At 44.4% G+C, this 13,263-nt stretch overlaps 1 protein-coding gene across 2 annotated transcripts in view; it reads left to right on the top strand.

Annotated features, from left to right (window-relative positions):
• Positions 1-13,263, top strand: part of WASF3 (WASP family member 3) — a 91,226-nt gene that overhangs the window by 46,950 nt on the left and 31,013 nt on the right. For both annotated transcript variants that reach the window (XM_029210420.1, XM_029210421.1), the window contains exon 3: positions 4,617-4,759. In XM_029210420.1, the coding sequence (XP_029066253.1) occupies positions 4,627-4,759 (133 nt within the window). In that variant the 5' untranslated portion in view covers positions 4,617-4,626. The remainder of the gene's footprint in view (positions 1-4,616; positions 4,760-13,263) is intronic.

Below are 13,263 nucleotides of genomic sequence, written 5' to 3'. Positions count from 1 at the left end.
AATTGCAGAGCGTTTTCAAGAGAATTGATCGACTCAACATTTTCTCCTTCACCTCTTCCTTGCGCTTCCATTTTTTCAAAACTGGATTCGTGTCAGATAAAGGCTGTCTGGGAAAAAATACATCTGTTAGAGTACTTCACACTGACAGGAAAGCCATAAAAGTCATTGCTGGGTGATTAGAACTTTCAAAAGGATCTGTGAAATGCAACCCTTCTAAAATTATACAGATGGCAGCATGTCCTCTCTCTCTGTTGTCTTGTGTATTTAGACAGGTGCGGGAACCCCACATCTAGGTATAATGACAGTGAGAAGTGAAGGCTGGGATTAATTAGAGCTGAAATACTGAACAACAATAGGCCAGGGGCCCAGGGAGGGGCAGATAGACATATGTGTGTGTATGTATATGGGCACGAGGTCAGCAGGCATCATTGGGATGCTCGAGCCATGGTGTGGGCTGTGAAGGGCTTTGTGGGGAACAGAGTCGATAGACTCAGCCCCGAAATCTGGGCAGTTTACGGTCTGCCCTGGGGGGAGAGACGCCGTCTGTGCTGGCCCAGTGCAGGCACACCGGCACTGCGGGGTGCTTGGGATAGTAAGCGGGGAGCTGTGTGAGCGTCTGACAACGCAGCCTCTTCTGAATCCTTCTCAGACCTCTCACTGTTTAGAATATGGTGTATTAATAGGAAACACGAGGTGTAGTGAAGCCAGTGGATCCAGAGACAACTGCCACTGACGAGAGAGTGAGTCGCTCCCAGCTCCCGGGGGAGGGGGCCACACGGGGAAGCACCAGGGCCGTCGGGAGGCAGAGGGAGTGTGGGGGGGATATGGGGGAAGGAGCCTGTATTGTGGATTTTCTCGGAGGCACGGGTGAGGCAGGGTGAGCGGGTTTAGGAGCAGCTCATTTGAATAATCTCAGGGGCTCGGGGGTGTGAGGTCACCCCTGGTGCCTGGCGCCCGGGTGATTAGGGCAGGTGGAAGGTGGCCTGCTGAGAGCGGTGGAGGTGGTGGCGAGGGCCCTGCACTGGTGGGTTGGATGGGCAAGGCGAGTTCAAGATTTGGCCAGTCCCGGGAGGGGCAGCCCCTGCAGGCTGAGCGTGGGCTCAGGTGTCGAAGCATGAGAATCCAGAAAAGACAAGATGTGGTTAATGCCCCTGCAGAGACTTAAGCTCTTCTCCTTTGTGCCCTGATAGCATCACAGGTGAGTGTTCGGGTGGGCGCCTTCAGCACGTCTGTCAGGGACACACGGAGCCTCCGATGCCGGAGGGGGTGTCCCAGGTGTAAACGTGAAGGACTTCAGCGGGGGCGGGGCAGGGCGGCAGGGCAGGGGGAGGCTCCGAAAAGGCTGGTGTGGTTTTCAGGACGGCTTGTGGGAAACAGCGGTGTTAGCTCCAGATACGCCAGGACGACGACGTGATGGCACATCTGACGTCGGAGAGCCACCCAGTCAGGGAAGGAGGGGGAGGTGGTGACCGCTTGGCCTGCTTTGCACGTGCAGGTGGGACGTCTGCGGGGTGCGTGTGTAGTTAGGATTTTGTGTATTTGAACGACGGCGGATCCAAAGAAGTATGGGTGGTGGGCCGGGGGGTGTCAGACTGGCAAGTTTTGGGGCTGTCAGAGGTCGAAAAATATGGGGAAGGAGGGACATTCCATCTTGAATAAATACAAATGCACGTGGAAGGGAATGTTATATACACAGTCGGCGCTCGGCTCCAAGCTCATGTCTACCCCAAGCCCTTGTACAACCCTCTTGTGAGAACTTACTCGAGAGCTAGTTCACGTGTGGGCCGTTCTCACTGAGCAGCGTCCTGAGCAGGTGGGTTCAGAGCCTTGCGGTCCCGTCCGCATCCCTTGCTCACCTGCGTCTGTAGAAGCTGTGCCCCCCCCCCGCCCCGCCCCCGCAGTGCTATCTGCCTCTTTATGTACATGGTAGTTGCTGTTGCCTAATTTCCTTCTAGTTTTCCAGTCTCTGCTGATTGGTTCTCAGTATTTTTCTTTCCTATACTTTATGCTTTTATTAAGTTTGTTAATGATTTTTCTTTTTTTCCTTATGAGATTTTCTAGTTTATTATGACTAGTTACCAGCCTCTTGCTCTAATTGATTCTCCCAGGAAGAAATGGCATAAATCATAGTTACACTTTTGACTAGAGACTAGTATATCTAGAATTTTCATAGTTTAACACGCTTTCCTTGGATGTGTACCTCTTCTTTGACATCATTTCTTTTTTCTGGCACCCTGGGAAATTTTTAGTTTATTTTTACGCATATAAAGATTCTCTCATCACCACCTGGTCCCTTTCTTATTCTTAATAATCATGAGATGTTTAAGGACGGGGTGGGAGGCAGTGCCCGTGTCTTCCTAATGTCAGCATATGTGTACGTTAAGAAAAACAATTTTAGGAACGGATGTAGAAGTATGGCTAACATCACTGAGATGAACCAGACTCTAACAGTTCCTTTGGGTGCCCGACTTGCCCAAACTAGTCCCCCAAATAGGACTCAGATATTCTCCCCTCAGTGATGTGGCTTTGGGACATCCCAGTCTGATGCTCTGGATGGGAGTGGGGAATGGGATGGCCTTGGAAGGCCAGTGAGAGCATCATGAGGCCTGTTAAACCCACCCTGCCCAGTGGACACCATAGTGTCTGCACGGAGGGAGGCCCACAGGCTTTCAGTTGAAAGGGTCAGGGGCTTCTCCTCACTTCTTCCAGTTTCTAGATAATTCCAGTCCCTTCTCCTTTGGTACCTCTCAGTCTCCCACTTGAATTTATGAAGGTGTTAGACGTCAGCATCGGGCCGGTACACAGTCGGTGCTCAGTGTTCGATGGATCCACGGCTATTGAGATTACGTGCAGTTCTACCTTCCTTTTTTTTAAGTTGAGGCATAGTTGTTTTACAGTGTTGTGTTAGTTTCTGCTGGACAGCAAAGTGAAGTAGAGTCCCCTGTGCTATACAGCAGGTTCTTATTAGTTATCTGTTTTATACATAATAGTGTATATATGTTCTTAGACATAATTTTAATGTAGATGTTGTTATCCGTCTTCTGTGGTTCAGCCTTATTTTCAACCAGTGAACTGTTGCTTTTTTATTGTTGTGATCAGAGTCAGAATTAACATCATAACAACATATGAGGTATAATAAAAGTAATATAATCAGTCACATTGTTTGAGGGTCCCTATATGCCAGGCCCTGTTCTGAGTGGTTTATTATGTAATAACGCATTAAGTCCTCACTCCGTGAGGTAGGTCCCGTTGTGATCCCCGTTTTGTGGGGAGGAGAGGAAGGCATGGAGGGGTGAAGTGATGTACCACAGGCTGTGCACCTAGGTTGGTGGATGAAGTAGCATTTGGGTTGGAAGATGTGGTCGGTGTGCTCAACCAGCCCCTTAATGGACAAGAGGCGGAAATAGTTGATAAAAACACTGGCCAGTTGAGCAGAACTTGTCCTCTGCAGCTGCCCCCGCCTTTCGCCCTCTGCTAGAGCCCTGTCCACCCTTGTGATTTCAGCTCAGCAGTCACGTCCACAGAGAGGCTGCCCAGGGTCCCCCAGGGGGTTTCATAACCTGAGTCCACTGACCTGGGCGGTTGGACCGATGTCTCACTTCCCCAGGGGGGCGGGGAGGGGCCTTGTCTGTTTCACTCACCATGGGGTCCTCGTCAGCTTGCACACTGCCCAGTGTCGGGTCAGTGCTCAGCAGGTGTTTATGGGATGCGTGAACAGAGGTAATGGAGAAGGGAGGAAGGAAAGAAAGATTTACCATGTGCCTCGCTAGTTCCGGGTTCTTGAGGTGAGCCGTTGTACCAGTTGGGAATAAATTTAATTCAGTAACAGAACACCCAGCAACAGTGACTTAAACAAGGTATTATTTGTCTCATGTAACGAGAATTGCTCAGACGCCACCAGGCTCCTTGGCTTTTCTGGGTTGCTGCTCCTGTGAATTGGGCCTTGTGGGCACCCTGTCAGGGTGACGGTGTGTCCCAGTCATTGGGTTTTCTCCTGCTGTAGGGGGCAGTAGATTTGCTGTATAGGTGGTAGGCTTGAAATTCTATATACCTCCTTAAACAAAAAGTTGAGATGTCATTGGATGTATAATGTACTTTTTGAGGGGAGAAGTGGATTGAATTCCCAGGATAATGGGGAAGGCTTTCCTGAGTGTCTGGTGACCCTTCGCCCAGGTAGGTGGGCTCCGTCCTGCTCCCTCCTTGGCAGCCCAGGTTCGGCCTTTCCTGTGTCCTAGTCTGTAAGCGCTGCCTGTGGTTTTGGGCTGTTGTGTCCTTTCCTCTCTTAGTACGTGTGGGCTTGTGCCTTTCCTCTCTCTTGTCATTTTAGCGGAGTGGGGGAAAGGTAAAAATGCACATATTCAGTCGCTAATGCTTGACTGGAAATCTTGCGTACATCCTTTTTCTATCAAAGTAGGATTGTGCTGTCTGTATATCTTTGAAGTCTGTGGCATTCATGTAAGTAATTCGACATCTGTTGCATATTGAACCGATTCTCTCACATAGAAATGGTAAGATAATGCAGATTCCTGGAAAAGAGTCAGTTTTCCAGGGAGTTGAAACTCTAGGCTTGTTAAAACGTGAATATGAGCTTTTAAAACTGTCTTTTTAATTTTCAGATTGTGAGCCATGCCTTTAGTGAAGAGGAACATCGAACCCCGGCACTTGTGCCGGGGAGCCCTGCCCGAGGGCATCCCCAGTGAACTCGAGTGTGTGACCAACAGCACCCTGGCTGCCATCATACGTCAGCTGAGCAGTCTGAGTGAGTGTCTTGCCTTGGGGCTCCTTTCTTCTGATTACCAGTGACATATTTCAACAAATTAGCAAATTGATTTCAATTCAGTAGTTATGTGATTGTCCAGAGAAGAGGCTGCAGCTTTGAAGGAGAGAGCCTCCCTCCCTCCCTCTTGAATTTCCCAGCGTGCAATCAGCTGTGGACCCCTCACTGGTCTGGTGATACCAGCTTCGTGTGACGAAGTTAGCATTGACCAGTTCACAAGTCACTAGGTACCACCAAAGGTGTAGATTTAAAGTAGTGTTCATTTTTAAAAGCTTATTAAAAATGAGGATAAAATAATTGGCATTTTCAAAAACGTGAATTATGCATTAAACTTGGACAGGACTAATTATTTTTCAGTGTAACGAATTGGAAACTAGGTCACACCTGTGATATGCCCGGCGTTAGAATAGAGGCTCAATACATGTTTGTTGATTGAATAATATTCCAAATGAATCAAAGAATCAAGCCCCAAGCTAGTGAGACTTGCTGATTTTAACGTACTGAAGGTTAAAATGCAGGTATTGACTTCCAAATTGAGGTCAGCAGATGAGTTGATGGTTACACGTACGCAGTGCCATGTACACATTACATACACAGATTGTAGAAATATAAGCAAACACAAGCGTAAGGAAGAGAGGACTTCCTGTTACTCTAACTTTGAACATGAATATGAAATACCCAAGAAATATTCCATTTCTTAAGCCTCACATATGCATGAAAATGCTTTTCCTTCAAAGCTTTTTGAAGTTGCAGTCTTTCTCCCTAACTTTTACATTTACGTCGTGATCTTATTTTCTCACTTCGTCCCACTCCTTTTCAGTTTAGATGGTTCACACTGCATTTTGGATGACAGGTTTTCACAGTTAAGTTTTCAGAACCTCTGTTAATAATGAGGAAATTCTCCATGAAATTTCACATCCTGGCCGCGTCAAGCAGGGGAGAGTGGTTTTAAAAACAACTCAAGTGCTTTTATTCGTTTTGAAGAAGAAACACTATGGATGAGTATTTTTTTTTCTTTAGAAGAATTGTAGCGCATCATTATTGGTATATTTTTGATATATTATGTCTATAAGCATTGGCTAAACAAAAGTCATTTGGAAATTGCTTAAAATGTGCTTCAAAATAGATTTCTTCTGGAATCTGAACTAATTATAATTGATTTTTGGTAGTGGTGGTTGGTAAAATGTATAAATTCGTATAATTACAGGAGGATACCTTGTAAATTATTGAAGGGTGAAAGTTTCTGTGTGCATTCATATATCTCCATAAGAATGTTTTTTCAGTCTCTTGTTTTCTTACGGCTGAAACGTCTATTGGCATAAGGTCTAAGTGATGAAAACCAACATGAACTGTTAAGGTTTTAATAACCACACCATGCCTCGTGCGCAGTGTTACATCAGAGGTGCCTGCTTGGCCACAGTCTCTTCTAAGTGAAACTACCCGCAGGGTACGTTTTGTTCTGTAGAGTCCGTGTGTAGGCAGAATGATGACAGCCCCTCTGAGGATGTCTGCATCCTCACCCTGGGAACCCGCAGATGTGCTGTGTGACTGGGCAAGGGGAGGATTAAGGCTGCTCGTCAGCTCACCTCACGAGAAGGAGGTTATCCTGGGCTGTCTGGCGGCCCCGTGTAATCCCGGGGGTCCTTTAAGTGGGAGGAAGGAGTGTCAGAGTGATAGGATGTGAGAAGGATCCATCAACCGTTGCTGGCTCCGAAGACAGGAAAAGAGGCCACAAGCCAAGGAGTGCAGGTGGCCTCTGTACATTGCAAAAGGCTGGGAACTGGACTTTCCCCTGGGGCCTCCAAGGGAACAGAGCTCTGCCAGCGCCTGGATTTCAGCCCAGTGGTAACACTTCACACGTCTGATCTCCCGAGCTGTAAGATGGTAATTTTGTGTTGTTTTAGTCAACTAAAGTTGTGAAAATTCGTTACAGCAGCAGTAGGAAACAGTGCACCACTGGAGCCGTGGTGACGCTTTGTACACACATCCTGCTCTAGCCTCGTGAGTGGACCAGGCATGGGTCCTGGCCTCAAGCACAGTCCAACCCCAGTCAGCCTGCTTCAGCCCTGATTCTCTGCTAGAATCACTGGGGGAGCTTGAACAGAAGATGCTAGGAATCACTGCAGGGATCGTGATCGGGGTGACCTACGAAGTCAGATGCTGCGTGTCTGGATCGAAAAGCCTGTCTGGGCCAGTCGTGTTCTGTCAGGAAGTTTGAACTAAGACACAGCACGTGTGCTCGTTTATCGTGGGATCTACCGCTGGGGTGTGGCCCAGGACCGAGAGGTCCCGGTGGCCATCGCAGGCCTGCGTGGTTATTGCGGGGGGTGGAGGGAGGCCGCAAGGAGCTAGAGGAAGCCAGCGGGCGAAGAAAGGCAGGAGGGCGCGGGGAGAGAAACAGGCGCTGGGCACGAGCGAGGCCCCGGGCCGGCGAGGCAGGAGGGTTGCACTGATGGCCCCGCTCCCGGTCAAGGAGCCGCGTGGCCAGTTCACAGCAGACCCTCACAGGTGCCCAGGTGCCCCGTGCTCGCCGCCCAGGGAGGACGGGGGCGCGAGAGCCAAGGGTGCAACCTCAGAAAACGAGGATGGTTGTTAATTGGTGGTGGAGCAGCAAGTTACTGATAACCAATGATTTATTTATTCCTGTTTATTCACTCGGTACTCCTCTAGGTGCAGCCTACAGCAAATAAAGTCAACTGGGTCCCTACTTAGAAGTTACAAAAGCATATATAATTGACGTCAATATGGTCATACAGTAGGCAACATATGCAATTATGACCTGCCATAAACTCTCACACATGATGAGTGACGTCTACATTTTGGGTGAATCTTTAGTTTTTGTAGGTTTTTTTCCCCACTGAGTGGAAATATAGGAGATGAGAAAAGGTATATGCAAAAAAATTTTTATGATCTAAAATTGTTAAGGAAAATAAGAATTTAAAAGAATGTTTATAAATCAATAAAACAGTGTTTTTTTCTGTTTTTTTCCTGGACATAAATAGATTTCTTTTTTTAAATTTTTATTGGAGTATAGTTGCTTTACAATGCTGTGTTACTTTCTGCTGTACAGCAAAGTGAATCAGCCATACATACACGTATATCCCCTCCTTTTGGATTTCCTTCCCACTTAGGTCACCACAGAGCACTGAGTAGAGTTTTTGTGTTGTTTTCTAATTTTCTAATCATTCATCAGTTATTTTTAAAGTGAAGTTTTAGGAAAGTATGAGTCTGTCATATTAAAATTCGTCTATTACTGAGGATGAATTTTCAAGATAAAGTCAAAACAGAGTCTATTTTTTTATTCCTTTGAGTTTCTGACCGTCATTCAGTAGGATCCTGCCCACCCTGCCCCAACACCTCCACTCCCAGATTAGGACAGGTGATGTAAAGTCATCTGAACTTCCTGTAAGTGATACAGAGGGAGGCTAGATTTTGTCTACAAAGGCCATCTTGGGGGAATCCCAAGGGGAACTTCAGGGATTTGCCTTGATCCTAGAGTGGTCATACCTACCTGAGCAGCAGACTTGTCCTCCTGCCGTAATCCAGAGTAACTAATTCTCTAGTGGGTCTAAGGAAGGAAGAACAGACCAAGGGGCCAGAAGGAGTTTCTTTGGTCTTTTCCAAAAAGGAAGACTAGCAATTGAGAGCCCGATTCACCAGATCGTTCTGATTCTCATCACATCTATGGGGGAACAGTTCAGGGTCATGAGGGTTTAAATAACTTTACATCAAACAAGAGAACCTGGTCCTGGTACCAGATAGGCCTTTGAAGCCCCAGTGACTCTACGTAACTTTGGGGAAATCTTTAGGTTTTTACCGGTTACAGTGCTCCCACTACATCCAAACTAGACACTTGACTTTAAAGGGCCAGAAATTTTGTCAGAACTAGATATTTCCCAGGCTTTTCAGGGAATTGTTTCTTTTCAATGAAAAAATATTGCTTATTGGTATTGAGTATAAGAACAGTCATAGAAATGAGGAAGAGGAAATTTGTAACTTGAACAGCCTTATAATTAGAGAATAAGTATCAAAAGCTTTCAAAGCTTTGTCCAATAAAATAAAAAATTAGTGTTTAGTAGTTTTCAGATTTTCTTCCTTTGAGTGTTACTAACTTCTAATATGAGTGACGGTGTGGGGAGGGGAGTGGGAGGGAGAAGGAAAGCCACTTTTTAAAGTGGTTTTGGTTAATAGTGTGTTACTTGGCCTGTTGGCCATCTGTATGCCTTTTATGGAAAAATGTCTGTTCAGGTCTTCTGCCCATTTTTTGATTGGGTTGGTTGTTTGTTCTGATATTGAGTTGTATGAGCTGTCTGTATATTTTGGATAATAATCCCTTGTCAGTCATATCATTTGTAAATATTTTCTCTCACTCCATAGATTGTCTCTTCATTTTGTCAGTGGTTTCTTTTGCTGTGCAAAAGCTTTTAAGTTTAATTAGGTCCCATTTGTTTATTTTTGCTTTTGTTTCTTTTGCCTTAGGAGACAGATTAAAAAAATTGCTGTGATTTATGTCAAAGAGTGTTCTGCCTATGTTCTCTTCTAGGAGTTTTATGGTTTCACATCTTACAATTAGGTCTTTAATCCATTTTGAGTTTATTTTTGTATATGGTGTGAGGAAATGTTCTAATCTCATTCTTTTACATGCAGCTGTCCGGTTTTCCCAGCACCACTTGTTGGAGAGACTGTCTTCTCTGCATTGTATATTCTTGCCTCCTTTGTTGTAGATTAACTGACCATAAGTGTGTAGGTTTATTTCTGAGCTGTTTATTCTGTTCCATTGATCTGTGTGTTTATTTTTGTGCTGGTACCATGCAGTTTTGATTACTGTAGCTTTGTAGTATAGTCTGAAGTCTGGGAGGGTGATATATCCAGCTTTTCTATTTATTAGAGAAATGCAAATCAAAGCAAGATATCACCTCACACTTATCAGAATGGCCATCATCAAAAAGTCTACAAATAACAAATGTCAGTGAGGATATGTACACTGTTGGTGGGAATGTATCAATAAATTGGTGAATTCACTATGGAAAACAGTATGGAGGTTCCTCAAAAAACTAAAAATAGAATTACCATATGACCCAGCACTTCCACTCCTGGGTTTATATCCAGAAAAAATGAAAACACTAACTTGAAAACATACATGCACCCCAGTGTTCATAGCAGCACTATTCACTACAGCCAAGACATGGAAGCAACCTAAATGTCCATTGACAGAGGAATGGATAAAGAAGATGTGGTACATATATACAGTGGAATATTACTCAGCCATAAAAAAGAATGAAATTCGGCCATTTGCAGCAATATGGATGGACCTAGAGAACATTATACTTAGTGAAATAATCAGTCAGAAAAAGATACTGTATATCACTTATATGTGGAATCGAAAGAATAAATGAATGTATCTAGCAAAACAGAGACTCACAGATATAGAAAACAAGCTAGTGGTTACCAGTGGGGTAACCACTGGGAGGGGCAAGATAGGGGTATGGGATTAAGAGATACATACTGCTAGGTATAAAACAGATAAGCAACAAGGATATATTGTACAGCACAGGGACTTACAGCCATTATCTTGTAATAACTTTTAATGGAGGATAATCTGTAAAAATGCTGAATCACTATACTGTATACCTGAAGCTAAAATAATATTGTGAGTCAGCTCTACTTCATTGAGAAAACATTCGTGTGTCACGTGGTTTTCCAGTAATGGAATACTGATATTTTTTTCTTCAAATAATGACAGTTTAGTGTAGCAGTTAACATTAAATCAGGAGTGCTTTTTCATCGTTTTCCTTGATTAATTATCTGAGTGCTCTTGTTCTTATCAGCTAGTTGCTCAATTAAAATTACAGTGTCTTGGGCTTCCCTGGTGGCGCAGTGGTTGAGAGTCCGCCTGCCGATGCAGGGGACACGGGTTCGTGCCCCGTTCCGGGAAGATCCCACATGCCGCAGAGCGGCTGGGCCCGTGAGCCATGGCCGCTGAGCCTGCGCGTCAGAGCCTGTGCTCCGCAACGGGAGAGCCTACAGCAGTGAGAGCCCCGCGTACCGCAAAAAAAAAAAAAAAAGTTACAGTGTCTTGCAATCAAATTCCTACTGATATTATAGTGTCATTTTAATATAATTTGCTTTAAAAAAGAAATAGGGCATTTGTGCCAAGGATGACGCAAATCCATTTCAATACCTCCCAGGCTGGTTTCCACTTCTTTCACTTCGTTCTTGTGATTATAGCTGTCTTCCCTTTCCTTTCTTAAGAGTATGTCACAAGGAAAGGAGTTAGACCTTAGGTGCCTCCCCTGCCCCAAAGTTTTTGGTTATATTTGATGGTACTAATAAGATCATATAGAGAACTTAGCACAGGACAGCACAAAGGAAAAAAATTACAAATTTTTTTATTAATCGGGAAATCATTGATAATGCTTTGTATATATCATTATAAAAATGATACCTCATACATACGGTTTTGTAGCCTATACTCACTTGTATATAGTAAACATCTTTGTTGAGTCTTCTAAGACACATTTTTAATAGCTAGAGATTACTGTGTTATATTGATACAGTATCATTAACCATTGTCTTGCTGTTGGACATAACCGTATGTTTCTTTGTCAGGGAGGCAGTAGTCTTTTTTGGCACTTTTTTTTTTTTTTTAAGATTTCTTACATCTTATAGGTCATCAAACTTCCTCACAAAGAGCTAGGATCGTTCTTACAAATGGTCTAAAATTTTCAGACTCCATTAATTTTAAACGTGAGTCTCTGAAAAAAAGTTATTACAAAATCTATTTTCTATTAATTTCTACATTGAGTACTTGTATAAATGAGAAGGAAATTCTGTTTTCTCAGATTTTAATTAGTGATTATTATTTTTATTGCTACTCCTCATGGTATGTATTATGTCTCGTATCAAACCAAATGCCAAATCGTCATAAAAATGCTTCCTTGAGGGCTTGCAGTATAATACATCTGCTTTATGTAATTGGATCTGAAATTCAGGGTTGTATTAATTGATTATACCAAGTGCAGTTCTAGTCAGAATAGAGATTTAAGTATTTTGAAGGCATGCACTGAATAGATTTCTTGGATGTTCTTAGCCAAATGGGATTTTTGAAGTGAAAGGGAAGATGTAAACACAGTATATGCAAGAAATAGATCATAAGTTCATTTCCATGCAGGTTAAGGCTGGGTTGAAGTACTTTAAGAGAAAACGTGTGAATGTAGTGGACAGAGCTGACTGGAAGAAACAGCACGAATTTTTTAAAGTTTACTGCTTCAATCTGAGATAAGTATTTGCATTACTTGTGGATAAAAATAGGAAGCCAGTGAAGAGAGGTAAGAGAAATATGTACTTAGGAAAGTATAAGGCACAACTCCGTCAGCCGTAGAACTGGAGGTGAGTATAATGAGAGTCCCCCACAAAGGCAGGACTGTTGGGAATCCAAGCACTTACCGCCCCACCTGGAACATCGGAAACACTTCCTTAACAGAAGAAACGACGAGGGGGCCGTTTCTCACTTCTTGCCCTGGACAGGTTGCGACATGGCAGGATTTAAGTGTAGACTAATTGTCCAGAGCACATGTGGAGAGCTAGCCACGTCCGAATGTTCAGTCAAGTCTGCCATCAAACCTCTCTGCTTTTGTCATCGGTATTCTTTCCACTTCATGAGTTCATAGGCTTATGGTAACGTGTCTTCAGTGACTTGCAGGTGTCTTTCTGATGGTTGTGATTTACACTGTTATTATCATCTAAAAACTTTGAGGGAAGATTTTCAAGGATTTTGATGTTGTTTTCTAAAGTTGTCCTAACCATGATCACTCCCCTCCCAGGTCCACGATTGTGATTACCAGCGTCCCGAGTTCAGTCGTGTTCCTCCTTGCCGCAGCCCCTTCCATAGGAGTAAACGTTGTCTACTTCATTCTTTTTTTTGTTTTTTTTTAAAAGAAGATGTTGGGGGTAGGAGTTCAGTAATTTATTTATTTATTTTTGCTGTGTTGGGTCTTCGTTTCTGTGCGAGGGCTTTCTCTAGTTGTGGCAAGCGGGGACCACTCTTCATCGCGGTGCGCGGGCCTCTCACTGTCGCGGCCTCTCTTGTTGCGGAGCACAGGCTCCAGACGCGCAGGCTCAGTAGTTGTGGCTCACGGGCCCAGTTGCTCCGCGGCATATGGGATCCTCCCAGACCAGGGCTCGAACCCATGTCCCCTGCATTAGCAGGCAGATTCTCAACCACTGCGCCACCAGGGAAGCCCTGTCTACTTCATTCTTGACTAGTCTTTTACACACGTTGTCCAGCAAAAAATTAAAATAGGAGACACATGGGAAAGGAGAAAAGCATGACTCATAATTAAGGGAAAGAGAAGTTAGTAGAATCAGGATCCACAGATGACTCCAGCCCGGCGTTTCAGGAACTTAGAAGCCACTCCCGCCTGCATAACAGGAAAGGAGCTCAACAAACCGAAATCCACCGGCTTCTCTTAGATCCTTCAGAGAAC

This window comes from Monodon monoceros, unplaced genomic scaffold (genome assembly GCF_005190385.1).
Source record: "Monodon monoceros isolate NGI ecotype Baffin Bay Population unplaced genomic scaffold, NGI_Narwhal_1 Super_Scaffold_8, whole genome shotgun sequence".
Taxonomy (NCBI): Eukaryota; Metazoa; Chordata; class Mammalia; order Artiodactyla; family Monodontidae; genus Monodon; species Monodon monoceros.
Note: the sequence above shows the minus strand (reverse complement) of the source record. Positions and strands in the feature narration are given on the sequence as shown.